Source organism: Gallus gallus, chromosome 2 (genome assembly GCF_016699485.2).
Source record: "Gallus gallus isolate bGalGal1 chromosome 2, bGalGal1.mat.broiler.GRCg7b, whole genome shotgun sequence".
NCBI classification, from domain to species: domain Eukaryota; kingdom Metazoa; phylum Chordata; class Aves; order Galliformes; family Phasianidae; genus Gallus; species Gallus gallus.
This window is the reverse complement of record NC_052533.1, coordinates 117,527,542-117,550,105: the sequence shown is the minus strand read 5'-3', so window position 1 is coordinate 117,550,105 and position 22,564 is coordinate 117,527,542. Positions and strand designations below refer to the sequence as shown.

The 22,564-nt window shown below is 39.8% G+C and overlaps 1 protein-coding gene and 1 long non-coding RNA gene across 14 annotated transcripts in view; both read left to right on the top strand.

Moving 5' to 3' along the window:
* LOC124417792 overlaps positions 1–14,784 on the top strand; it is a 31,575-nt gene extending 16,791 nt beyond the window's left edge. The window contains exon 2 of the long non-coding RNA XR_006938627.1: positions 10,331–14,784. This is a non-coding gene — a long non-coding RNA (uncharacterized LOC124417792). The remainder of the gene's footprint in view (positions 1–10,330) is intronic.
* STAU2 (staufen double-stranded RNA binding protein 2) overlaps positions 1–22,564 on the top strand; it is a 166,480-nt gene that overhangs the window by 126,418 nt on the left and 17,498 nt on the right. The window contains exon 14 of one of the 13 annotated variants that reach the window (XM_040677690.2): positions 17,374–17,446. The exons of the other annotated variants lie outside the window; for them this stretch is intronic. Coding sequence (XP_040533624.1) covers positions 17,374–17,439 — 66 coding nt within the window. The 3' untranslated portion in view covers positions 17,440–17,446. The remainder of the gene's footprint in view (positions 1–17,373; positions 17,447–22,564) is intronic. 13 annotated transcript variants of the gene reach the window in all.

Genomic DNA, 22,564 nt, shown 5'->3' with positions numbered 1-22,564 from the left:
TAACTAGATATGCCTCAAAGATTCTTGACTTCATAATTTTCTCCTCCTAATAGGAACGGCCCTCAGGGCCTCAAACTTTGGCTAATCATTTAGGTCAAAAGGGTAATAATAATGTAGAGGACCATGAATTAGAAGTGTACCCTGGGGAAAGCTTGACCCAATGCAGAAATAGAAAATAACCATACAAAAGTCTGTAATGGGATCCTCTGAAGCTGAATGGGAAAATGAGGGCTCGTACAAATACGCTCGCCATCTAATATGAAACATAACTCCAGAAGTATGTATTTTTATTCCCTCTTACAAGACTGAAACCACAGTGGAGTTACTGTAACACTGAGGCTGAACTAATCCCATCACAGGATCAGATCTTGGTAATAAATAGTTCCAGGTGTGATCCAAAGAGCAAGAATGTTTTGATTTGTTTAAACTGAAAGGTGTGGAGTTTTTTCAGTCTTTCCACTGACAAGAGAAGGTTGTATGAGGTGTGTAACTGTGGTCTGTCTTTCGAGACCACTGTCTATTGTGTAGCACTTCGGCAATATATCTCAAATGCTTTATGCTATTATTTATGCTAACAGAAAGCTGATAGCATGTGCTACAGGTAGAGAGGTGAGGCATGAAGATGCTCAACATCTTCCTAAAAGTCAGCCACCATATTGATGGCAAGCCTTGGAGGTAAAGCACTCTACTTAGCTGCTTCCCCTATATACATAGCATCTTTACAATCTCCCGTTTTCTTTATCATGAAACTTGGAGTTTGTTATGGGAGAAGTTTGGGAAAAAGCTAGTATTTCCTATAGAGTCATCTTGTGAATGGCAGTGGCTCAGAATGGAATGAGCATGCGTTTAAAGATTGTACCACAGATGTACACGTACGTAAAGGACCATGCTAGGGTCATGCGGACAGTCTTATGGACAATGTCTCTCTGTTTTCTGGTCTTCAGTTTTGCAGTTTTATGGGCTACGTTTAATCAAGCGCTCAAAGGTCTACAAAGTAGGCTATAATTGTATATTAGGTGTCTAACCTAAATTCTCAGTACCTTTCTACAGGATGTAGCTGTCCTGGCAGCAGATGGCACAGCAGCAGATAGAATTGTATGCTGAAGAGGGAATTGACTAGGGCTGGCTCCTGGGACACTCTAAACAGTTCTGTATGTTTCTGTACCGTAGGCCCTGGTCAGAATTTATACAGCTGCATCAGGGGCACAAACTGGTGGTAAGTTCCACTCACAAGTCAGGAACTTATGAGCAGGAGTAAAGTTTATGGTGTGGAGTGTTTTTCTGTTCTGCTTAATCCATGTATCTGAAGATAGCAGCATAGCAATGGAGAAGGAAGGCAGTGAAGACTGCTTCTCCGTACCTATGCTGACACTTAAGAGAAAAAAGTGAGTGTGTGCTACCTATCCATGCAAGTGATCACCAGTAGGTACCAAGTACACGGCCTCTGAATTTACTTTGCTTCAGACTGTACTACTGTGCAGAAGCTCTGAACTAGAGAGACTGTTCTAGGGCACATCCCTTATAATACTCCTAGATATCTTGAATAATTCATAAAGTTTTGGACCCTTTTTTTCCCCTCAAACACACACCCAATTGTACTATAGAAGAGAGTTTGTAAAGCTCTGTAAGGAAAGTTGCTTAGCTCTTCTGCCTGTAGGTATTTTCAAGCAGTTTTTATTAGTCTCCATTATCAGGAGATGATTAAGCTGACCACTTAATTTTTTGCAGAGTTCATACACTATAATAATTTACTTTTTATCTCCTTATTAGGGTTTTACTGCCTTATTTACATTGTAATAGCAGTAGTGATCTTTTGCATATAGTTGCATTGCCTTTGATTGGGAATAATGCCAAGAAAACTGAGTGCTTCATGATTTAATTATTTGTGTTCTTTGCAAGAGTAATTAAAGGATCATGCCAAAATCTTATCAGAGCATGAAAATTTAGCATACCAAGACCGAAGCTATTTAAGTGGCATGCCAATGATTTATGTGCTGACAAGATTCCCTTTTAGAAACTCTCTCTTCACTACTGGTAGTTAGAAGTGTAAAGAATGCAAAAGTGTTAGGAGGAAGAGGGAATAGGTTTGGAACTGGCTAGTGACTGTAGATGTCTTAGTATCAAAAAATATCACCAGAGAAATTGATCTTTCAGAACCGAGCAGATATTTTCTGAGAAGCAACCCATGGGCATGTATTTGAGAGTCAACCAGCACCGATACAACTATTCTTGCTAATTTTTTTCTAAACCTTTACCATGACGTTTCTGAGCTCTAGTTACTTGTTGGGAGCACTTCTTTCTTCCGTAAGCATTAAGTTGTTTCGAAAGTATTGCAGTATAGGAAATACTGCTGATTAAGGTATTCCATGAAATCAAAAAAGCTAAGATATATTATATTCTTTCTAAGCCACATATGTCTACTTGATTTTTTCTCCTAAGTATTTCCTCTGTCAGGTTAATTAATACATTTTCAGGCAACAGATTTAATCATCTTCAGTGTAACATACTTCTCATGGCACACCTACCGTGGCCTACAAAATTAATTCACATCTTTTCCTGAAGAATTTTTGAATACTTAAAAATACTGGTCTGATGAAGAAGGTGCTTAAAAGCATTTCTTTGTAGATGCTTGAAGAAAAAAAATATTTAATAAAATAGCATTCAGATTTGCAGATCATGTTTAACATTTGAAATACATCGGTAGCACTGAGTCAATTTGGGTTTCTCTATTCAGCAACTAACTGATCCCAGAAAGAGTATCAGCAGCGTCCTGCAAAGTGCTGATCTTCAGCACTTTTAGAGCTTTACAGAATTGATTTCTCAGTCCCAAGGCAATTGTCCATATCATGAAAGTGCTGAATACTATTGTAGTCAGAAGCCTCTGTTTGAGAGCAATCCAAGAAAAAATACCAGTATTTTGTTTCCAAGTTCTTTTTGTGAAATATTTGGCTCCAACACATAGAGAATTTTCATAAGGCTCTTTGAAAGTCTCTTTTTAGAAAAAGATGTATTTTTTTCTATGTGCATAGCTCGTTTTTAAACCAAAACTAACTAAAAGTTGCCATATAAGCTTTTTTCTTAATAATCAGCGACAATAGCTGTATTTGTACCTCCCCAGAGAATTAATACACTTAATGTATTTAAAATATTTGAGTAGTCATATAAAATAAGCAACACAAAGGTGCCATATTGAATTCATTAACATTTCTCTCATATGTAATCCCAAGTATCTAGATCCTTATAATTTTATTGGCAAAGGGAGCAAGTACACAGCTCGACATACCAGCTGGGTTATGAGCATCTAAATGTTAAGGCACTTCCACAGGCCCGTGTTCTGTTTTGTTTTCCTGCCTTGCAAGTGATTTTAATAGTGGTTAAGAAGTCCCAACTGCTCATGCTGTCTCCAGACCATACTTAGCTGCAGATTTTGCCTGTTGCATTACCCATCTCCACCATGGAGAGTGGGGTCTTCCTCAGTCTCTCCCCATCCATTCCACGCGTGGCTGCCCTGCTGTTCTTTGCTCACCAGAGCAGAACCGCTGCACTCAGACAGCAGTTCGGCTGGGCACTGGGACTGCCAGGCCCTACAGAGCTGCCATTCCCATGGCTGTTGTCGTCTGGAAGAGCAGGGGACACAAAGAAAGCTGAAGGTAAAGGACGGGTCACTGGTTTGCTTTTCTTGTTCTTTGATATGAATAATTGTTAGAAAACAAAATGTAATTTTCACCTCAAAAACAGAAATTAGTACCATTTTTGTTTGACGGGGTGACATCTTATGTTATTAAAGAGAGCCTCAGATGGCTGCTAGGGATTAGTAGGGAAAAACATTTCACTCATAGGTCACTCGCACGGGTCTGGCCTGGGGCGCGGATGACTGACAGCTGCTCAGATGCAATGTCCATGGGAGGCCCCTGTGAAGGAAGCTGCCTGCTTCAGTCTGGTAGGACAGTGTCAGTGTCACCAGCCCACAGCACCACGGTCGGTAACCTCTGTGGCTTCCTGCCTGGAGCACAGCCTCAGGGTGGTGGGACTTGACATCGGTGGTACATGGGGCCTTCTGCTGCTGTACTGCACTTGCACAGTAAAGCAACATCAGATCTGCAGCCTATGCAAGCTCTTGCACAAGGCAAAGTCATGCAAAGAAAGCCAGCAAGAGCTCCACCAAACACACTCTTCCCTTTAAGCATGAGCATTGCTGTGTTGTGTAGCCATGAAGAAAGCAAGCAGTGAAGTACAGGATTAATTGCCCTCCACTTTCTGTCCCAGATTCCTCCCCACAACCTCTACCTCTACCAGGCCTCTCTTTTACCTCTTTCATTTGCTGCTATACTTTCCCATGCCATTTTTTTTTCTCCCTTGTAAACGATGTGAAGCAAGTATCTAGTGTTATCTGTAGTGCTGACGCAAGAAAATTAGACGAGGTATATTACAGTTGAGTTCAGTATGCTTTTCAGAGAAAACTGGTTAGGTCAATTTACTTGGCACTGTGTGCTGCTTTAATCTTAACTCAAGGCCTGCTGTAGATGTACAGCAGCTGGGGCTGATGTCTTCATGCATGGTTGCAAGTCAGCCAGTTAATTTCTGTTTGTTGAGAGGTAGGAATCAAGCAAATCTTTCTCTGTTGAATGAAAACATTGTGGTGCTAGTAACAGGTGAATAAGCAGTGCTGGATAAGAAAACAACCTGGAATTACCGCCTAAACTTTGAAGAGCTGGATTCCACAGCAGAGAAGTCACAGTTTCATTCAATTTATAATGGCAGTAGTGTAACCCCAAATATTCTACTAGAAGAATTAAAAAGACAAACTGGTTTGACAAACTTTAGGACAAAACCTGTCACTGATGGAAAAACAACTCCAATGCAGTGCAGTAGGCTGCTTATTGGGATGTTCAGTATATTGGTAAACCTTTATGCAAGCTACAGAGGCTAAGTAAGTTGCTCCTCCTATCTTGTTGACATGCATTTAGACTCTCAATGACCTCTCAGGCTATCCCCATCAAGTTTGTTGCCATATGTCTCTAGAGGTACCTTTGGCTATGCAGTATGTGACCCACGGGTGGATGAAGTTCCTGCCACATTCTGTGCAGTCCACAAAGATTAGCACTGCATTCACCAGGACTTTTGACTTTAAATAAGTGCTTAGAGTTACAGACAGTCAAAGAATAAACTACTTTTAAATAGATGCTACTTCAACACCTATATTCGAATGAAATATAACATGAAAAAGCTATTGCACTGTACCTCACCCTACTCACAGTTAGTTTTCTGTGATATTAATGGTAGCCTAACTCCAAATAAACCCTAGTGTTATACCTTAAAATTACTTATAACTGTATATTTAGAATGTAAAACTTTGGTTCAAATGGACAACTAATCCTAATAGTAGAAAATTAGATCAAGGTCTTTCTTCTACCACTTCTAGAGTCAGGCACCTTTTTCCTCTCTTTCTGGGAATCCTGAGCTATTCCTTGCTCAGTATCACAGCCTCAGGTGAGGCTGTGATGTGGGAAAGGTCAGAGAAAGAGAAGCCTGAGGGGATAAAATCCTTTTTTTTTCTACCTCAGTCTACTCCAATTCTCTTTCTTTGTCACTTTTTCCTATGTCTGTGTTTGTAGAAGAAGACCACATTTCATAGAATATGTCTCCACACCTAGTTATAAAGACAGCTAAGGTACAAACTTTAGTCTGATACTGCCTCTGAAACTTGACTGCTTAGATGCTTAGAATGCTTTCCTGTATAATTCTGTATTTACCTAAACCTCCAGGTGAAAAGCCACCTTCACATCCAGTGAAGCCTTACCAGTTATTCTCTCAGGAGAAATTAATACATTTTCTTTGCCCAACTCTAACACATGCTACCAGGTTAAGCTAGGAAGATGAACCTGTCCTTTCTGTGCTCACTGAAGGAATAGCTGGTGGACAGATAGCACTCCCTTGTGTTTCTGTAGTCCATTATGCTGACCGTTAGTTTGATGCTACAGCTCAGCTTAATTGGTAGCTGCTACCAAAAGAAGTGATCTCATCCTTTTCCGGCCATCTTGCTCCCACTCTCATGGTTGCACAGGCACCTACAAGACTCGCTTCGGAGTGCTACCCTGTAAAAATGAGAAGAGATTTATGGCTCCCCTTAAGAGTTGGTTGGGTGCCCATAGTGGTGGAGGACTGGGGGCAGGAGCATGTTTCTAGGGGAAGGGGAGAGGCTGGGCATCTCATTTTAGCAGTGACATGGTGTTAGATGGGCTTAGTCGTCGTCTTGCCAAACAAGCCTTAGTATTCTGTAGAGAACTGCATAATTGCACTATTCCACAATAAACCTGTGGTTCCTGTTGTGAGTCAGCCTATATAACTGAATTAAGTTTCCAAATGAATCATGCCCCTAATGTAGTCCATCAGGCATGGTTGCACAGACCATCTGTTAGTGGTGACACTTGCATGTATGCCTGGCACTGCCACCCCTTGTATCAGTGCAACTGTTTGGGTCTGTGGGATGAATGAGTCTGGAAAGCTGGCTGACGTGAAATGTAACTTCTATTTTCCTGGCAAGTAGATGGTTGTAGCAGCATAATTAATGGAGCAACACAGGGGCTGGAATGGCAGTAGGGGAGAGGAGAAAAAAGGAGCAAAGACTGCTTAGATATTGGCATCAGAAGAGATATCTGTATAACCATTGCTGTAATAAATGTTTAGCAAATGTTTTCTTTATCTAAAGTGTAAGGGACATCTGTGTTTGGAGCAGAAGGTCTGAGTTTACTCATACTCCCAACTTGCCATGCTAGGAATCGTGACAGTCTTGAAGATTAGACTAGTAATGCAATTGGTTTCATGTTGTCAGTCAAAGTGAGTGTGACTCTGAGTCCTGAGTATGGGGTAAGATAAAACAGTTGTCTGACCAAAACTGGCAGTAAGTCAGTCCTTGAAGGAGCTCCTGGGATTAGATAGCATAGCCAGGGTTGATTGTTCACTCAGTATGAAGGGGAGGAAGGGGCTGAGGAAGAGGGGAATTTTGCAGGTGTCACATCACATGTTCAGGAACATGCTCACGTTACTGGAAATGCTAAACTGGAGCAGACAGTGTAGGTGACAGGACAAATGTGGACCTGCAAAATATTGCAGTTATATAAATATACCTTCGTTAGTGTCTGAAAGAGTTACGTATAGAGCAGAGTCTTTGCACTTCAGCTCCCTATTCACTCTGCTGCTATTTTTTAATAACTGTCATCGTGAAAAGAGCTGTGGGGCCAATGCGTTCTCAAACAGACTCCAAGCAGGAGTTTACTGAAAGGTAAGGAGATCAGTCCCACAGCACGATAGTGGTATTTTACAAACAGCTTTGAAGCATTTGGATGTGTAGTGTTTTGCAGTTGCCTATAAAGTTCTCTGATTTCAGTCAGAGCAAATAGAAATCTTGCCATATGCTCCAACCTTCTTTTTGTGTGGCTGTGGGTTATGTGCAAATCTTCGAGGTGGCTGGTAGAACTGTTGTGAGCATATTGTGTGCTTGCATGAGTCAGGGCGTGACTTGCAATGTGCTCAGCATCCCACACTGATTGCAGCCCCTTGAACTGGAGTGCTCTCAGCACCTCACTACGTCAGGCTCTTAGCGGGTGGACTGCGTTATGTTACCTTCCTCGGAAATCAAGTGCTGCTCTTGTCAAATCATCCGCGCCTTTCTCTCTGCCCAAATTTGTAGGGGTAACCAAACTTTCTTCCAACTAATTCCTTGCTGTTACTTTGCACTGCAGTGTATGAAGGAGGCTTGTCAAGCAGAGAAGCCTATGAGTCAGACCTGTAGGGCATGTCACTGTCACGTCAGGTTCTTATGCTGAAGCTAAAAACAGTTTGTGTCAGTGCTCCCCATTAGCCACCCTAATTTTTAGATGGAAACCTGACTGTCACTTCTACTTAGCTGCATCATTTCCTAGCATATAATGATGTGCAGGTTTTGTTTTGCTAGCCCGTGCTCTGTGTAAAGGCTTTATAACAAGACCCGAGATGTTGATTTGTTTATAAATGAAGGCTGCTGTTTCATGTTCATTGTTTCTTATGACTCTTCGAAACAAAGACAGTTACCTGTGTTCAGCTTTGTTGCTCTTCCTAGTCAAGAAACCATTTGTTTTATGCTAATTGTGGATAACGTTTTACTCAGAGCAGGATTGTCTGAAGTACTTCCAAAGTATGTTTACGGAACATAGCTGCATACTACATAATGTGTTAAAAACTTTGACTATTTCACATGTGCAAATATACTTTATTAGTAAAAGTTTAAATGGTTGAACCCTGGTCCTTATTTTACGACTTTGCTTCACTTCTAGTTGTTTCTGTGACTAACTTCCAGCTCCAATTTGCAGCTCAATTGTTTTCTGTGTAAAAAATGTTTCTCTTGGTTCCCCTGAAAAATTCTGAATTTCTAATTATGAAAGGAAGCTGTTTATCGTTGTTTGAGGTGTCTGTTTGACAAGCAGTCATGCAGAAATAGTGCAATGTGTAGGCTCCCTGTATAAATAGAAGCAATCATGATCCAAACTGTGGATAAGTAATTAGAATAATAACTAGAAATAAAGAAGCTTTATTTGCATTCCCTTTTCTGAAGCAGCTAAGGGCAAGTGTAGAAAACTGATCCTTATCTTTAGCTTTTCCCCCAAAATGAGGATAAAATTGGATTTAAGAATAAGAGCTTATCATATAAATTTAGGTTTATGCAGGATGTACTGTAGACTGTCAAAAATAGTATGCCTAAGGCAGATTTGCTTCTGAGGGGAAGAATGCAATAAAGCTTAGGGTCATACTGAAATTGAACTGCAATGTATTATGAAATAGTTTAGTTCTGTAGTTCCTGGGTTGTTACATTCAGATTTTTCAGCCACTACGGTTCTCTGTTGATTGAAAAAATCCTCTGGTAAATGCCAAGGACTAGCGAAGTTAAGGATCTCTTTTTTTCTGTTGAAGCTGTTCAAAGCAAGAAGGAGATAATAGACCCTTTAAAAGATACTGAATACTGACCTGACGCTGTTAAGTGTATTTCAACAAGGTGATTGAGCATCATGGCAGTGAAAGTATACCTGGTGAAAACTGTCCGTTATGTTTACGTAATAGATCTTATATATTTCATATGTCTAAGAATACAATGAAGGTTTGGTCTCCTTTCAGATGTTCCTCACCCTCTGAACTAGGACCTAGACGATGAGGTCAGAGAAGGCTGTATATCATGTATGATCTGTACGGTACCCAGCACATGTTAATCAGACCTAATGCTGCTCTAAATTATACCAGAACAAACTAGTCTTCTGACTCTTCATTACATAATCTACTGAATGTGACAGTCTTTTTGGATTATGCTTTGCTACAGGTTTGTAAATGTTCTGAAACTAACAAAGAAGCAGATGAAACCCATTTTTCTGGTACTGACAGTTCTTGTTTGTAGACTAGCTTTATAAATAACTCCAGGACATCTGACATCTTTTTCATATAAAATGTGTTGGCAAAAATTGGCGTGAATTGGTTCCATTTCATCAACTTTCTTTTTGGTTCTCTCTCTCTTTATTTTTTTTTTTTTCCTTTTCTGTGGGAGTATTCTATTTTTTTAATCATTTTGGAATTTGGAAGTTTATTCATATCTCCTTAAGCGTATATTATTTGAAGGAACACATAATCCCTTTTAGGCAGCAACTTTTACAACATGTGGTGGGTGCTTCTGAATCAGCATCAAAAGTTGGCATCTCCAGTACCTCCTTCATCAGAAGCAGTGAAGTTTCATCAGAGCTAGTAGGAGAAACTTATTTCAAGAGAACACAAAGAAGTAGTGCTTCTTTACTCAGGGAAAGAAATAAAGCTGAGATTTGTTATTAAAATGAAAAATGTGAACACTTCAAAAACTGTCTTGGGTGCTACCTTCAAACTTAACAAAGACTCAAAAATTTCTAATTGAGGATAGACATTGTTGGTAAATGAGAATTGGATATGACTCGTCATAAGACAGTGCTCCATTGCCTGTGTATTTGTAATGGGATTTGATGATTTTCCATGTGTGGAAACTTGGGATGCAGTATATCCTCTTTCTGGCAGATCTAGAAAAGAGTAAAATGCAGAATGATATCATTTTCAGTCTGTACGGTTAGACTAGTAAGCTCTCCCCAGCCTACTTTGTACAACTTTCTGGTCCATTTGTTGTAATTACTGGGAAAATCATCTGAGCTCACTGTTTAGAAAAATACACTGGAGAAATGTGTTAGAGCTCCTGAGATCGTTGCATGCTCTGGCAACCTCACTGCCATGTGTGGGAACAAGAAGCGTGTGCCCAGCAGCCACTCTTTCCTCCATTCTGTTTCTCCAGATGTGACCCACACGCATGGGCTGGTGGGAGAACTGCAGCGGGGCTCTCGCTTGCAGGTACCTGCTCCTGATGCATTCATCATATTGCACTCAGGAACTGCTGAGGTGTAGACCCTTGTAGTAGCCACCCAGGTGAGATTTGCATGCAAGGTCTGGTCCTGAGGAGCAGTGGAAGGGTCAAGTGTGGATCGTGGCCATTCTCCTGTCTGATGCTCACTTCTCAGCTAATTCAAATCTATTCAGATCTCCCTCCAAAGCCCTTTGTTCAACTCATTGAACTATGCAAGAAATAATTCAAGGAAATGCTTCAGACAATGGAATGTAAGCCTCAAGAAAGGTCCAAAGGTTTCTGCTCATAATGGGATCCCAGCATCTCTTAAATTCGTGGATTACCTGATCCCTTTTTTTTCCTTCTTAAATTGGATATTTATAAGAAAGAAAATCCACAGTGTTACAGCTTTCAGGGGTTCAGTGGGAAGAACCTCTTATAGTTTAGGCAGGTATAATCCTGATCTCTCTCACCAGAATCCCCAGTTGGAAAAACAACTGGGAGAACAGGTCACTCTGTGTAAAATAATAACTCTGGGGGATTCATGGCTTTGCTCTTCCCAGATTATGAGCCCAGACACAAATGTCTGACCAAAGCAATGGAGCCTTTACAAAACCTTTCCAAAGGAAGGGCTGGATGTTTAAGCTGTTTTCCTATCCCAACTCAGAGAATGACTTTTCTGTGATCACATATCAACAAATAAACTTTTAGCTAAGCTATGGGAACAAAACCAAGTGGTTTTGGCCAGTAATAACATCACAGTGGAGTGAGGATGATGCAGAAAACTGAATTTTCAGATCCTAATTTTTGTCTCATATTTCTAATGCTCTACTTGATGTTAATAGATGACATTCTATCTTATTTTTGTTTTAACTTTATTTCACAAATATATATATATATATATATATATATATAAATGGAAACCACAACATTTCTCAATGTTGAAATCCATATTCTCTGATAACTTAATTCCATTTCTGGATGCAACAGACCTTTCTGCACTAAATGAAAACAGAGTGTAAGGTATTTAATATCCTGTCATTGAGACAGTGCAGGCTCCTACTATACCGTGAGTAGTATATTAGTATGTGATTTTTTACTATTAAAATGGTCTGGTAGGCTAATATAAGAGTAAGATGTGAGGATAGACATCGTTTTTGCGTCTAGGCTGCCCTAAATAATTTCACCCTGTCCAAATCTTTGAACAAACTTTTTTAGAAGTAATCTGTGCTACTAATTCTTCATAACATTAATTCTTTGAAATAATCGATTTTCAAACACTGAAGCTAGAAGAGCATGATTTTTAAGACTGCAAGACAATGCAGTGTCACATGAAAATGTAGTTTTTAAAAAGTAACACAAATTTCACAGTGTTGTTTAAAGGAAGGGGAAATTCAGAGCTCTGTTGGTTATAACAGTCCACATTCTCAAGGCTGCTGAATTCGTGATCTGCAGCTGTTCACAACTTTATATACGTTATAGTCAAATAGGATAAATACCCACTTGGGCTAGAGCAGCATTGGTAATCTGATCATTTGCGTTCGTAATCTTAATTCTGTACCCAGTATTGCTGCATTGTTGCCCAGTAGAGTACTGAGACTGGCGGGGATGGAGGTAATGTTCTTCCTGGCAGCCTGTATGGTGCTGTCCTTTAGATTTGCGACTTAAACTGTGTTGGTAACACACTGTTGATACACAGTGCTTGGAGAGTTTCAAGGTCTTTTTTTCTCACTCTGCCCTCCAAGAGAGTGGGCTAGGGCTAGGCAAATGGCTGGGAGAGGACCCAGGCAGATCAACAGAGCGAAACTGACCAAGGAAATTTTCCATGCTTTATAATCCTATGCTCAGCAATTAAGCTGGAGGGGAGCTTTTCCAAAGCAACCATCACTCAGACACTGGTTGGTCTGCAGTGGGAGGTGATAAGGGATTGCCTTTGCATCACTTGTTATTTTCCTCTCTTTTAGTTTATTTATTAAACTATCTGCATCAACCCACAATAGTTTTTTCACTTTCACCCATCTAATTTTCCCCATCCTTCTGTGGGGAGGAATGAATGTTATAAGATTGTGGACTAGGTATCATATGTTTCTTTTTTCCTTTCTCCTCTGCTAGCTCTGTTGAGAATGCAGTAGACTAATACACACCATTCCAGGCAAGATCTCATACGTGTTCTTTAAACCTAACCTTGAAAAGTGACAAGGCCAAAGATGTTGAGTGTGCCATGTACTAGGCTGAATAAAGATGGTTTACTGACCTGGTTTGCACAGAAATCAGATAGTTTGACCTGCAGCGTCTTCCTTGCTCACAGAAATATCTCCATTTCAATCCTATCACTCATCTACACAAAATTGGAGACTAGGGCAGAACACATGACTTGGCTTTTTATTTTTTCCAGATGTACAGCCTTTTGTGGGTCATCCTATCTGCTCCAAGTAGATAAGAGATTGCTCTTTCTGTACAACACAAAAGCAAACACTTCAAAATTCAGTTTTCATTTTCACTTACATGCAGTGTGTAATTCGGTGGTCTGGAAATAGGCATGAAATCATCTCTCAGTAGTGTTCGTTGGTAGCACAAGAAGAACAGAGTGTTAAACATGGTAAGTCATAGGATAAATTGCAGCCAACCTGCTGGATTCAAAGAAGGTCCACAATGACATAGTTAACCACACAATTATTCATCAAGGAACAAGAGATCAAAGCCATACTGACAGAATGGAGAATTTTAGCCTAAGAGTAACTAAGTGATCAGGAGTGGGCATCTGAATAAGAGATCCCGTTACAGTATTCAGCCACAAATGTGTTGGATAACAGTAAGTATGCTACAAGGTACATCCACGTAAACGGCAATGGTCAAGTTGGTACTGGAAGAATTCATCTAGTCCCAGTGTCAGCATTTTTAAAAGGATATGGAAACACTGAGGTAAGTTTAGAAAACAGTCGCAAAAAAAGTATTTGCTGGAGGAAGTGGGGGGGGAAATGTCTTCTGGTGAGAGACTTGCAACCTCATTTGGTTTAATTTGTAAAGGGAAAAACTGAGAGCTGACTTGACTCTGTCAAAGTGCTTACAAAGAAAAATTGTTGATTCCTAGGGGACTCTTTGATCTAGCTGAGAAGGACATAATAAGAACCAATAGCAAAATTCTGAAGGTTCTCAAATTCAAATGACAAAAAATGAGTTCTGGGCCATAAGATGCTCACCAGTGGAATCAAGCTGCTAAATATCTCTGCAGTTCTATGGGTCAGGGTAGGATTTCTGTAGTCAACACATACACACAGCATTAACACAAGGTGACATACACAGGAGGTTAGAGTAGACCAACTCAGGTTTCTTTCTGGCTTTATGAAACAATGACTGCATGTGGATTGTAAATATAGCACAGAAATCTCCCTAACCTGTAACTTTCTTCATTGGTCCATGTAGCACAGAACAGTAAAATCAACACACAATTTCATGGAGGAAGAAAGAGCTAAATGGAATAAAGTGTGTTGGGAAGGGTGGCAACTTGTTTTCATGTTGAGGTCTCAGATGAAATCTTAGGATTTAATCGTGCTACCTGAGGGTGCTTCTTTTTGCAACTGATGGTTTGGACAGGTCTCTTTTTTTCACTTCTCTTTGAGTATTGAGTAGTGGATTCATTTTTTTGTTGTCGTTGTATTGTGTTTTAGACCTGTAGCTCTCCATCTGTTTACAAGTAGCTTCTGGCCATGACGTAGGTAGCACACAGTATTCCTCTCAACATAGGAGAGGAAGGCTGATATCCAGTCTCTGGTTAATACAAGCATGAGACAGAAGTGCAGCTTTGCGAATGGTTTGTATCTGTACAACCAGCCTCACTCTTCGGCTTGCTTGCTGTTTTTTTTTCTGAAGAGAAAGCAAGAAGAGTTGCTTTTTGAATTGTTATGTGCAACTTGTGTCACTCAGTTCTTAACTCTCTCACTCAGTGCTGTGACTGGACAATGCATGGTGAACCCATGAGTGCTGAATGCTGTGGATCACTGTGGTTCTTTATCCAAGTAACAAGTTACTTTCACACTGCTACTTTTTCAGCACTGGGTAGTTTTTTGTTTGTTTTTTTTTTTCTTTTTTTTTTTTTCAATTAACAATGATTAATACTTTCCTGTGGATACTGTGCTTTGCCATGATGTATGTTTCCTTCCACAATATTTTTCTGTTTGTAGAGTGAACCTATGTTTGCCCATGCTTTATGATTGTATGAAAGCTTGAAAACTACAGAGGAGAAGTTAAATAAAACTTTCAAAAATGTATGATGATTTAATTTGGGCTTTAAAGCTGTGGATTTAGGCCCCATCTTGGGTCTTGAGCACACAGACACACACTCAGTTTGAATATTCCCTTTCTGAAGCATCACTCAAATAAAAACACAGTCACCTTTTTTTCCCCCCCAATATATCTACCAGAAAACTTCTCTTTTTCCTTTTGATATCTTTTTCTTCTCTACAAAAACGTACATTATTTTCAACTGCGATCTTAATAGCTGGATTTTGGGTAGGAGGTTACCTTGCATCACTGGGGGGATTTCTCCTTAAGCCACAGTGTTGTGCAGTACTTTTCACTGACCACAGTGCTGGCTTTTCATTTTTTCCCCATTAATATTCAGAACCCATTAGCAGAACTTAAGCATATCCAGATTGATCTTGCACGAGTCATTATCTCTCTATAGTTACACTTGTACGAAACAGTGTTCTGCAAGTGCACAAGGTACACCTAACTCGTCTCCAACACAATTCCCTCTAGAATCTGTTGTTTTTCTTCCAGCTACCCAAAGGAACACCACTATTTGATTTTAAGATTCCTCAGGCCATGCTGCAGAAATGTGCAGAAATTTTCACAGCATGAACAAATAACAGCATTCGATGTTTTAAACCTACTGAGCAGAAGTTCTAAAACCCAAGGGTTCTAACATCATCACTATAACATCTTCGGTGACTTTCAGACAACTACAAGGCTTCCAGGTTAGGATAGTTGTATAGTTTTACCTATACTGAAAGAACAGAGAGAGACATTTACAGAAGCTGATTCCTTCCACCTATTTATCTGGGAGATAGCCCAAGTATCGCGCTCCAGAGGTACCTATCTCCTTTGACTCACAGAAGACAGTGAACTTCGGCCATATCCTTGGTGAGTTTAGGGTAAGTGAGGAATGGGTCCATTCATGAATTAAAAGCCTGCCATCTCTTCTCCAATCGACAGTTTATTGGATATTTTATTAAAGTAAAATATACTACTTGCTTTGGAGCAAATAACCTTATATACAGGGATACTTTGAAGTTTTGCAATGGCAAGGCATGCAAAATCACATGTAGTGATGCGTTCTGATATTTACATACATTTTGAAAGGCAACATAGGACATCAGATACATCTAGGCCTAGGTAAGTGGTACATAGCATTATATTCTTGCCTCGTCAGTTTTAGGAGTGGAGTTCCTACTCTGAGCAGTCCAATTCCCAGTAATTATTCCTCTCCAAAGAAATGAAGAGTTTTGTTAGCTTGAGGATGGGCACCATAATCTACCCATATTTCACTCTAAGAGAATACGTATTTCATTGATAGAGAAATCTGAAGGGATAACTTTGAACTGGAGAAAAAAATGTTTCAAAGTGGAGGGACACATTTAAATGTTTAACCTCTGCTTGTATTAGCCACTTCTTGGCTTCTATGAAAGCTTCTTGGCATGTGCCCTGCCTGGGGTCGAGTAGGACGTGGGAGAGATTGTGCTTGGATGTCTGAAGTACTACCAGTTAGGGGGGTGGGAAATGTGTAGCATTCCAACAGATATAATTAATGACAAGTGTTGTTGTCTTTCTCCTGTGCCATCCACCCACTGGCTGCCTGGTGCTGACCCCTTGCTGTCCTGCTGACCTTTCCAAAGTTTATTTTAAAAAGGCATCCTTGCTTTTCCAAACTTTTCAGCTGGGCTTCCCTTGGGCTTCTTGTTCAGTGCATGCCCAAGACTATGCCTGTGTCCACCGCTAAGTGATCAGACACAAGTGTTTCCATTAGAAGGATGATTAATGGAACCTTCCTTGGGAATGGAAAAAGGCAAGTGGGTAATAGAAGTCAAGAAATGTGTTAAAACTGAACAAAGGAACTTTGTTTCTTTGTTTCAGAAGAAACTTACTGCAGCAAATTGGCCTTACTCCGTTACTTGCTTGGGTCCTGCCCACATCAGTAAAATATTACAGTTGTTTCCTCTGTGGTAGGCCTGAGAGAAGTTTGTGCTTTCAATCCATTTCCCAGTGAGCAACCACATTAAATAAATCCACCAGTTGAATTGGCTTCTGTGTTGGCAGATTTAGTAGATGCAGGGTTTAATGCTGTGTAATGCAGGTGCATGAAGTTTTGTACATCTAAGTAGGAAGTAATAAGACAATGCCCAGGATTGGAGAGTATATTGGAATCTGATCTAGCTATTGTGAGAGAGCAGCTGTCAAGTTACTCCTGCCTCATAGCATTCTCCAAAGAGAAAAGAGTATGACTAAGTCCCTCATTTGCATGACGAGGATCACAGCACAGTTTCTGTATGATCTCAAGCCTCACTTCACCCTCTGTTTACCCTTTTCTCATTATGGGATGTTAGAAGCAAAGAACTGCTTCTTCTATTTTCTTTTATTAGACCCTTTCAGTGCCCAGGGACTGCATCCATTCCCTCAGCCAAACTGAGTTGTGCATGGATGGCGTAGCATGGGCATGGTGTCTGATTTTTCACTTGCTAAAAGGAGCTGGTAAAAACAGTGGATGAGGCATAGTGAGAGTAGTATTCCTGGGAGGAGGCTAAGAGCCCCATGCTGCCTCTTCACTGGAAAAGCTGAGGACTGGAGTTTCTAGAGCTACTGGTAAGATCTTCCACAACACTTTGTAAAGAAGAAGCTCCCCAGTTTTCCATAATAAATCAGAAGTTTTCTTGCTTATTCTTTCTAGTCTAAAAGTATATTAAGAGTTTTAAGAGAAAATGATGTTATCTTCCCACAAGCCAAACAGAAGGGACAGTTCCTCTGCCTGCCAGACTTTGCTGTTCATCAGAAATAATCAACTCTAAAGACTTGGTAAGTTGTTATTCAGCATGTGCACATGTATTCTTTATGGAATCAATTTTTTAGGGCTAGAGCTTGATCCTGTTGCCAAAGCAAGAAAAACCATGCAGTTCCACTGTGGTGCAATGGGGAGACTGAGGCATGGGGCTGGAGCTGCCATTTTCCACTTAGCAAACCAGATGTGAATGAACCTCCTTTGCCACCTGTACATCAGCAAAAAAAAAAGTTTATTCCATGTTTTGTTTGTTAAATCAGTTCTGCACGCTTTCCTGCCCTGCCCCATGTCTAAATCCCACAGTGCACAGTGTGCTGGCGAATGGCTGGTGCTGGCTGGCATCTCCACGTGCCTGCACAGAGGAAAGGGCAGCCCCTCCCCTGCATAGCAAAGGCATTCTGTTTTTATGGCATCTGGGCTGCTGCAGCTGTTATTAGGAGGGGTTTGCTCTTTTTAGAATTTATTAGCAAATTAAGCATGACATTTAGTAAAATATGCAGTCTACATTGTTAACGTGTAGCTATTGTGCAAAAATATCAGTATTTGATTGTTACAGTTTATTGAAAACTCCTTCTTGCCCCTATCCCAGTGGAAGGTGGAAATTACATTCTGACTGAACGTGCAACTTAAAAGTACATTTTTTCACTTTTTTTGTTTTGCCTTTAGAATTCAAAGTAGTAATCAAATTTAAGTTAGGATTTCACATTAAAAGCAATATCTAAATATTGGGGAAAACTGATTGTCATTAGCCCTTCATATATGCCCCGTTTTGATGATATCACCACATCACATTTAACACAAGGGAACTAGTGATCACTATGAGCAGAGATAGTCTTATGCTTCCTGAAGAGTGCTCTTCGTGAACAAATGCATTGTTAACTCAACACGCTAGTGCATATGTAAATAAAACCTAGAAAAAACAAGATGCTAGCAATACAAGATTAGAAGCACATATGGCTATATGAGGGAACAGCCTTCATATAAATACTGAAGATACTTTCTTAAGGATGACAATTTATTCATTGTACTATTTTTTTTTCTTAATAAATATATTGTTCTCAGCCTGTTAAGTCTAAAAATGACTTGAGGTTTTTCCCCAAGATTTTTGAGTTTTTATCAGATACCACTCTTCATTTCTTTTACACACACACACACACACACACATATATAGGTTGTTGTTTTGTTTTTTTTTAACTGCGTTTGAATGATTGCTATTCCTTCGCTGTATTTTTAATTGTTGCACTCATTCTGGAGAGGACTAACAAGCTTTGTCAGTTCATTACTGCTCCTTTTGTTTTCTTTTGTATGATTAATACCCATTGTTCATACGAAGTTACAGTTCAGTCAGTTGTAGCCTAAAGAAAAGAATGAAATTAATGTTAGGGAAATATGAATTATTAACCAATTTGCAGAGATGGTTGATTTTGATGAAGTAAGTTTCTTTACTAAGTGCATATATGAATGATAAAATTTCTCTGTGGCATAACTAGAAACCAAGAAATGCCACTGCTTTTCCCAATGCTTAGGAAAGGGAAGGTGGATGTTTTGTATCATTAAATTCTGATTTGAGTAAAATAATTTCCAGCCTTAAAGGATATGGAGTGGAAACAGGCCGAAAATGAATAGATCCTATACTTTATTTTCACAGCAACTGGCTTAATCCAATGCTTTGGAGTCCTTTGTATTTTGTGATTTGCTCCTTGCGTCTAACCCAAGAAGTATGCAGTGTTTTACACTTTCAGGACAATATCTGTAGAGAGAGGCTGTATCCTTTCATATCTCTTTTAGACATTACTTTTGGCTGCCAGGGAAGGAGAAGAACTAAAATTTGGAGGTGGAAGCCTAGTCTCCAGAAACACTGTATTTTCCTGAGAGAACTGAAAGTATTTCGTCATCTAAATATCTTGTTTTGTCTATAGTCCATAGGACATAGAGATATGCTGTTTGGCAGATATGTATTTCTAAAAATTAGGCTGAATGTTCCCATATAGCAAGAAAATATGAGGACAAGACTGTTTCATGGAGGAACAGGTTGAAATGCACTGTTGGTCCCAGACTCATTTTTGTATAGTTGGATGTGTGTTGTAGTTTAGTAAGGGCACACAAGAGAGCTGTTACCCTCACAATGGGAACTAAGTTGTCTTCTTTAAATTTAAGAAAAGTATTCCTTATTTGTGGACAAAATAGTTAGATAAACGTAGAAGTATTCCTTACTGATGACTGTTCCAGGATCTTGCTTTATTTTTTACTAGAAGCACTGTGGTACTATCTTTTGCAGACTGACATTGGTTTACATGGCAGTTGGGGTGATCTTCTCCAGTTGTATAATCACAGGCCAGCATGCGAAGTCTGTGGGTGGTTGTAAGAGATTTTCTAGGCTTCTTTGTTTCAGGAGTTGGTGTCCAAACATTATACGATTTGTTTATACTGATTTCATTGTGAAGGAAATAATAAGTCTGGTCTCCTCCTCTCCTTATTGTAACCGGATAGCATGACAGTTATCTCAAACATGGTTTCAGTGAGGTCTTATTTGTGCTTGAAAAAGATCTCTGTACGGTGTGCATGGTTATGAGCGCATTTTCTCCTCTTCTGGTGGTAGCCTTATAAAGCTAGCATTTTCTTCATGCCATCACTGTACTGTTTATATGGTAGCTACAAATATCAAATTCTTAGCATAAAATAAGGTTGGGCGTAATGTTTTACTGGCATTTAATTTAAATTCACGTTTTCCTTTTGGTTTTACATTAGTATTTTTGCTTCCATTGCAAGTGTGTTGATTTTAAACAATTTAATTTTGCTCCATCATGGCAGAGTAAAACTGCTTGTAGCCTGATCCTGGAAATCCTCTCATGGAGTTTGAATGCATGAGGAGGCTTATTGGAATTTATTTGCATAAGGACAGCTTGACTAATTAAGGATTACTATTGCTTATCTTAATAAATTATTTTATTAAGATACAGCTGTATAGTAATTAAAGTGAATCATGTGGAATAAATATTAGGCAAAATAGCATCCTGAAGACTTTTTTTTCTCAGCTGTGGCTGGAGCAGTTACTTTTGGTTTCCATGCTTTACACGATAATGCTGACTTACTCAGACTCTGTTCCTTTCACAGCCTCAAGGTATTCATAATGGCAGGCCACTGGAGACACACTAATGCAAGTATAGCTATTTATCTACCTTCCCAGATAATAAGAGACACTGTGTAACAGAAAGTTAACATACTTGGGCTCACACAGAGCAAGCACAATATAAGGAATATGATTGTATCCTACAGGTTAAATAGTCACTGAAGGGCAGAAGTAGTGGATTACGGTTTCTGCTTTTACCACTTCTGAGCTTTGTGTTAAAGCAAGAGTTGGGTGAAGAGCAGAAATTATCTAGGGGACATAGGGCGCTCTTCAGAACAACTCAGTAATTGTTACCATCATTTTAGCTTACAGTGTCAGTGCTCTCTCATGCAATATCTTTCACTTGTGAATCTTGACTCATTCTGCATAGCGGCCCAGTTCAACAGCAGAATCTTCTCTATCACTGAGCCTGAAGATTAGATTCTCACATTGGAGCTGGGACGTGTGGCTTGTTTGCTTAAAGCTAAGAATAAAAAATCTGTGTGTTTTGTATGGTGCACAAATGCTTTCACACATGCCATTGACAGAAGGGGGACCCTCACCTCTGCCTGCTTCTCCACCGGTCACCTTTTCAGTGAAAACAGTGAGTTCTGCTCAGGTCTGTAGTAGAGCTGGAAGTGCCAGCCTGGAGAAGGATCGTGTGTCTGTGGGTCCTGTCTTACCAATCTCCCGGATCCTCTGTGTGTGAATCTGGCTTTGTGTATGAACTCTGGAGAGCAGCAGGAGTTCAGCCACAGGTAGCTCCGTATCCAGCTCATGGCTTTCTCAGGTTCTTCAGAGAAACCCGCCTCTTCTCTTACACCAAATAAAGAAACCAAGTACTTAACTTTAGACCTTTGATTTTATTCCAAGGATGTGCTATTTAAAACCTCGCTCTTACAGTGCCTAATTTGTAGGCACCTAAATTCTTTATTGAATCTAACCCTGACAGGTTATTTTGTAACTAGTAAGATTTTGCATAAGCTCTTTTTGACATCTGTGGTTAATGGATTTTAATAATAGGTGCTAGGATGTAATGATAAAATAGCCGTTAGCAGATCTTCCAGACTAAAAGCCAGCTGTTCGGCAAAGTTATTGGACATATATCTGGGTGGGTTTCTTTGACTGTAACTGTAAATGGAGGAAAAGCAGGTCCATAGTTGCAGAGCTCCGTTAATCAGAGTCAAGGAGTGCCTAATCTGCATTGCTGAGCTGCCAGCTGGAGATGTTCCTGAATTTAAAAAGTCAGAGTTCTTGAGAAAGCCTCCTTTCTGCTTGTTAATGTCTCAGTTTAAGCACATGCTGGGTGACAGAGTACCTTCTGTGTTCCCTTTTTAGTAAAGAAGCACGTAGGACAGCATTCATGGAGATAATCTGGTCTAGTATTAAATGTGGAGGTTGGCGGCCCTGCCTGTGGAGGGGGTTTGGAGATTCATGATCCTAGAGGTCCTTTCCAACCCAGGCCATTCTGTGATTCTGTGATATCTGGAAGCTCCTGGTTCCACAATGTCAGTAGTCCTTTTATCTTCCTACCTGTTTCGGTAGCAGCCAAAAGTGGGAATTACTGACGGTAGAGCAAATTCAGGTACAGATAAATTAACATAAAAATGGAAATAGATGCTGAATCTGAAGGTAGATCTAGCCTATTTGTTAAAAAGGAGAGCTGTAGGAAATAGAAAATTTGGAATAATACTGTGAAAATTACATCTGCCACTTCACACCGTGGGTAAGGAAGTAGCAGATACTGATTTTAATTAAGGACTAATCCTTCACCTCAACCTGCATTTGCTAAAGAAATGGTTGAATTTCTTTGTGCAGTAGCAGGGTTGGGCTCGTCAAAAACAAACAAACAAACAAAATTTTACTAGAGCTTTTTACAATGCTGTTGTTTAACTTGATCATTGAAGGGATGAATTGCTGAAGGCAGATTAGGCTTTCTCCATTTTCTATTTCTCCTTTGAGCAATAATCAAACATCCCTGAAGGGCAGAATCGTGAGACAAAAGGAGAAACAATGAAGTTAGTTA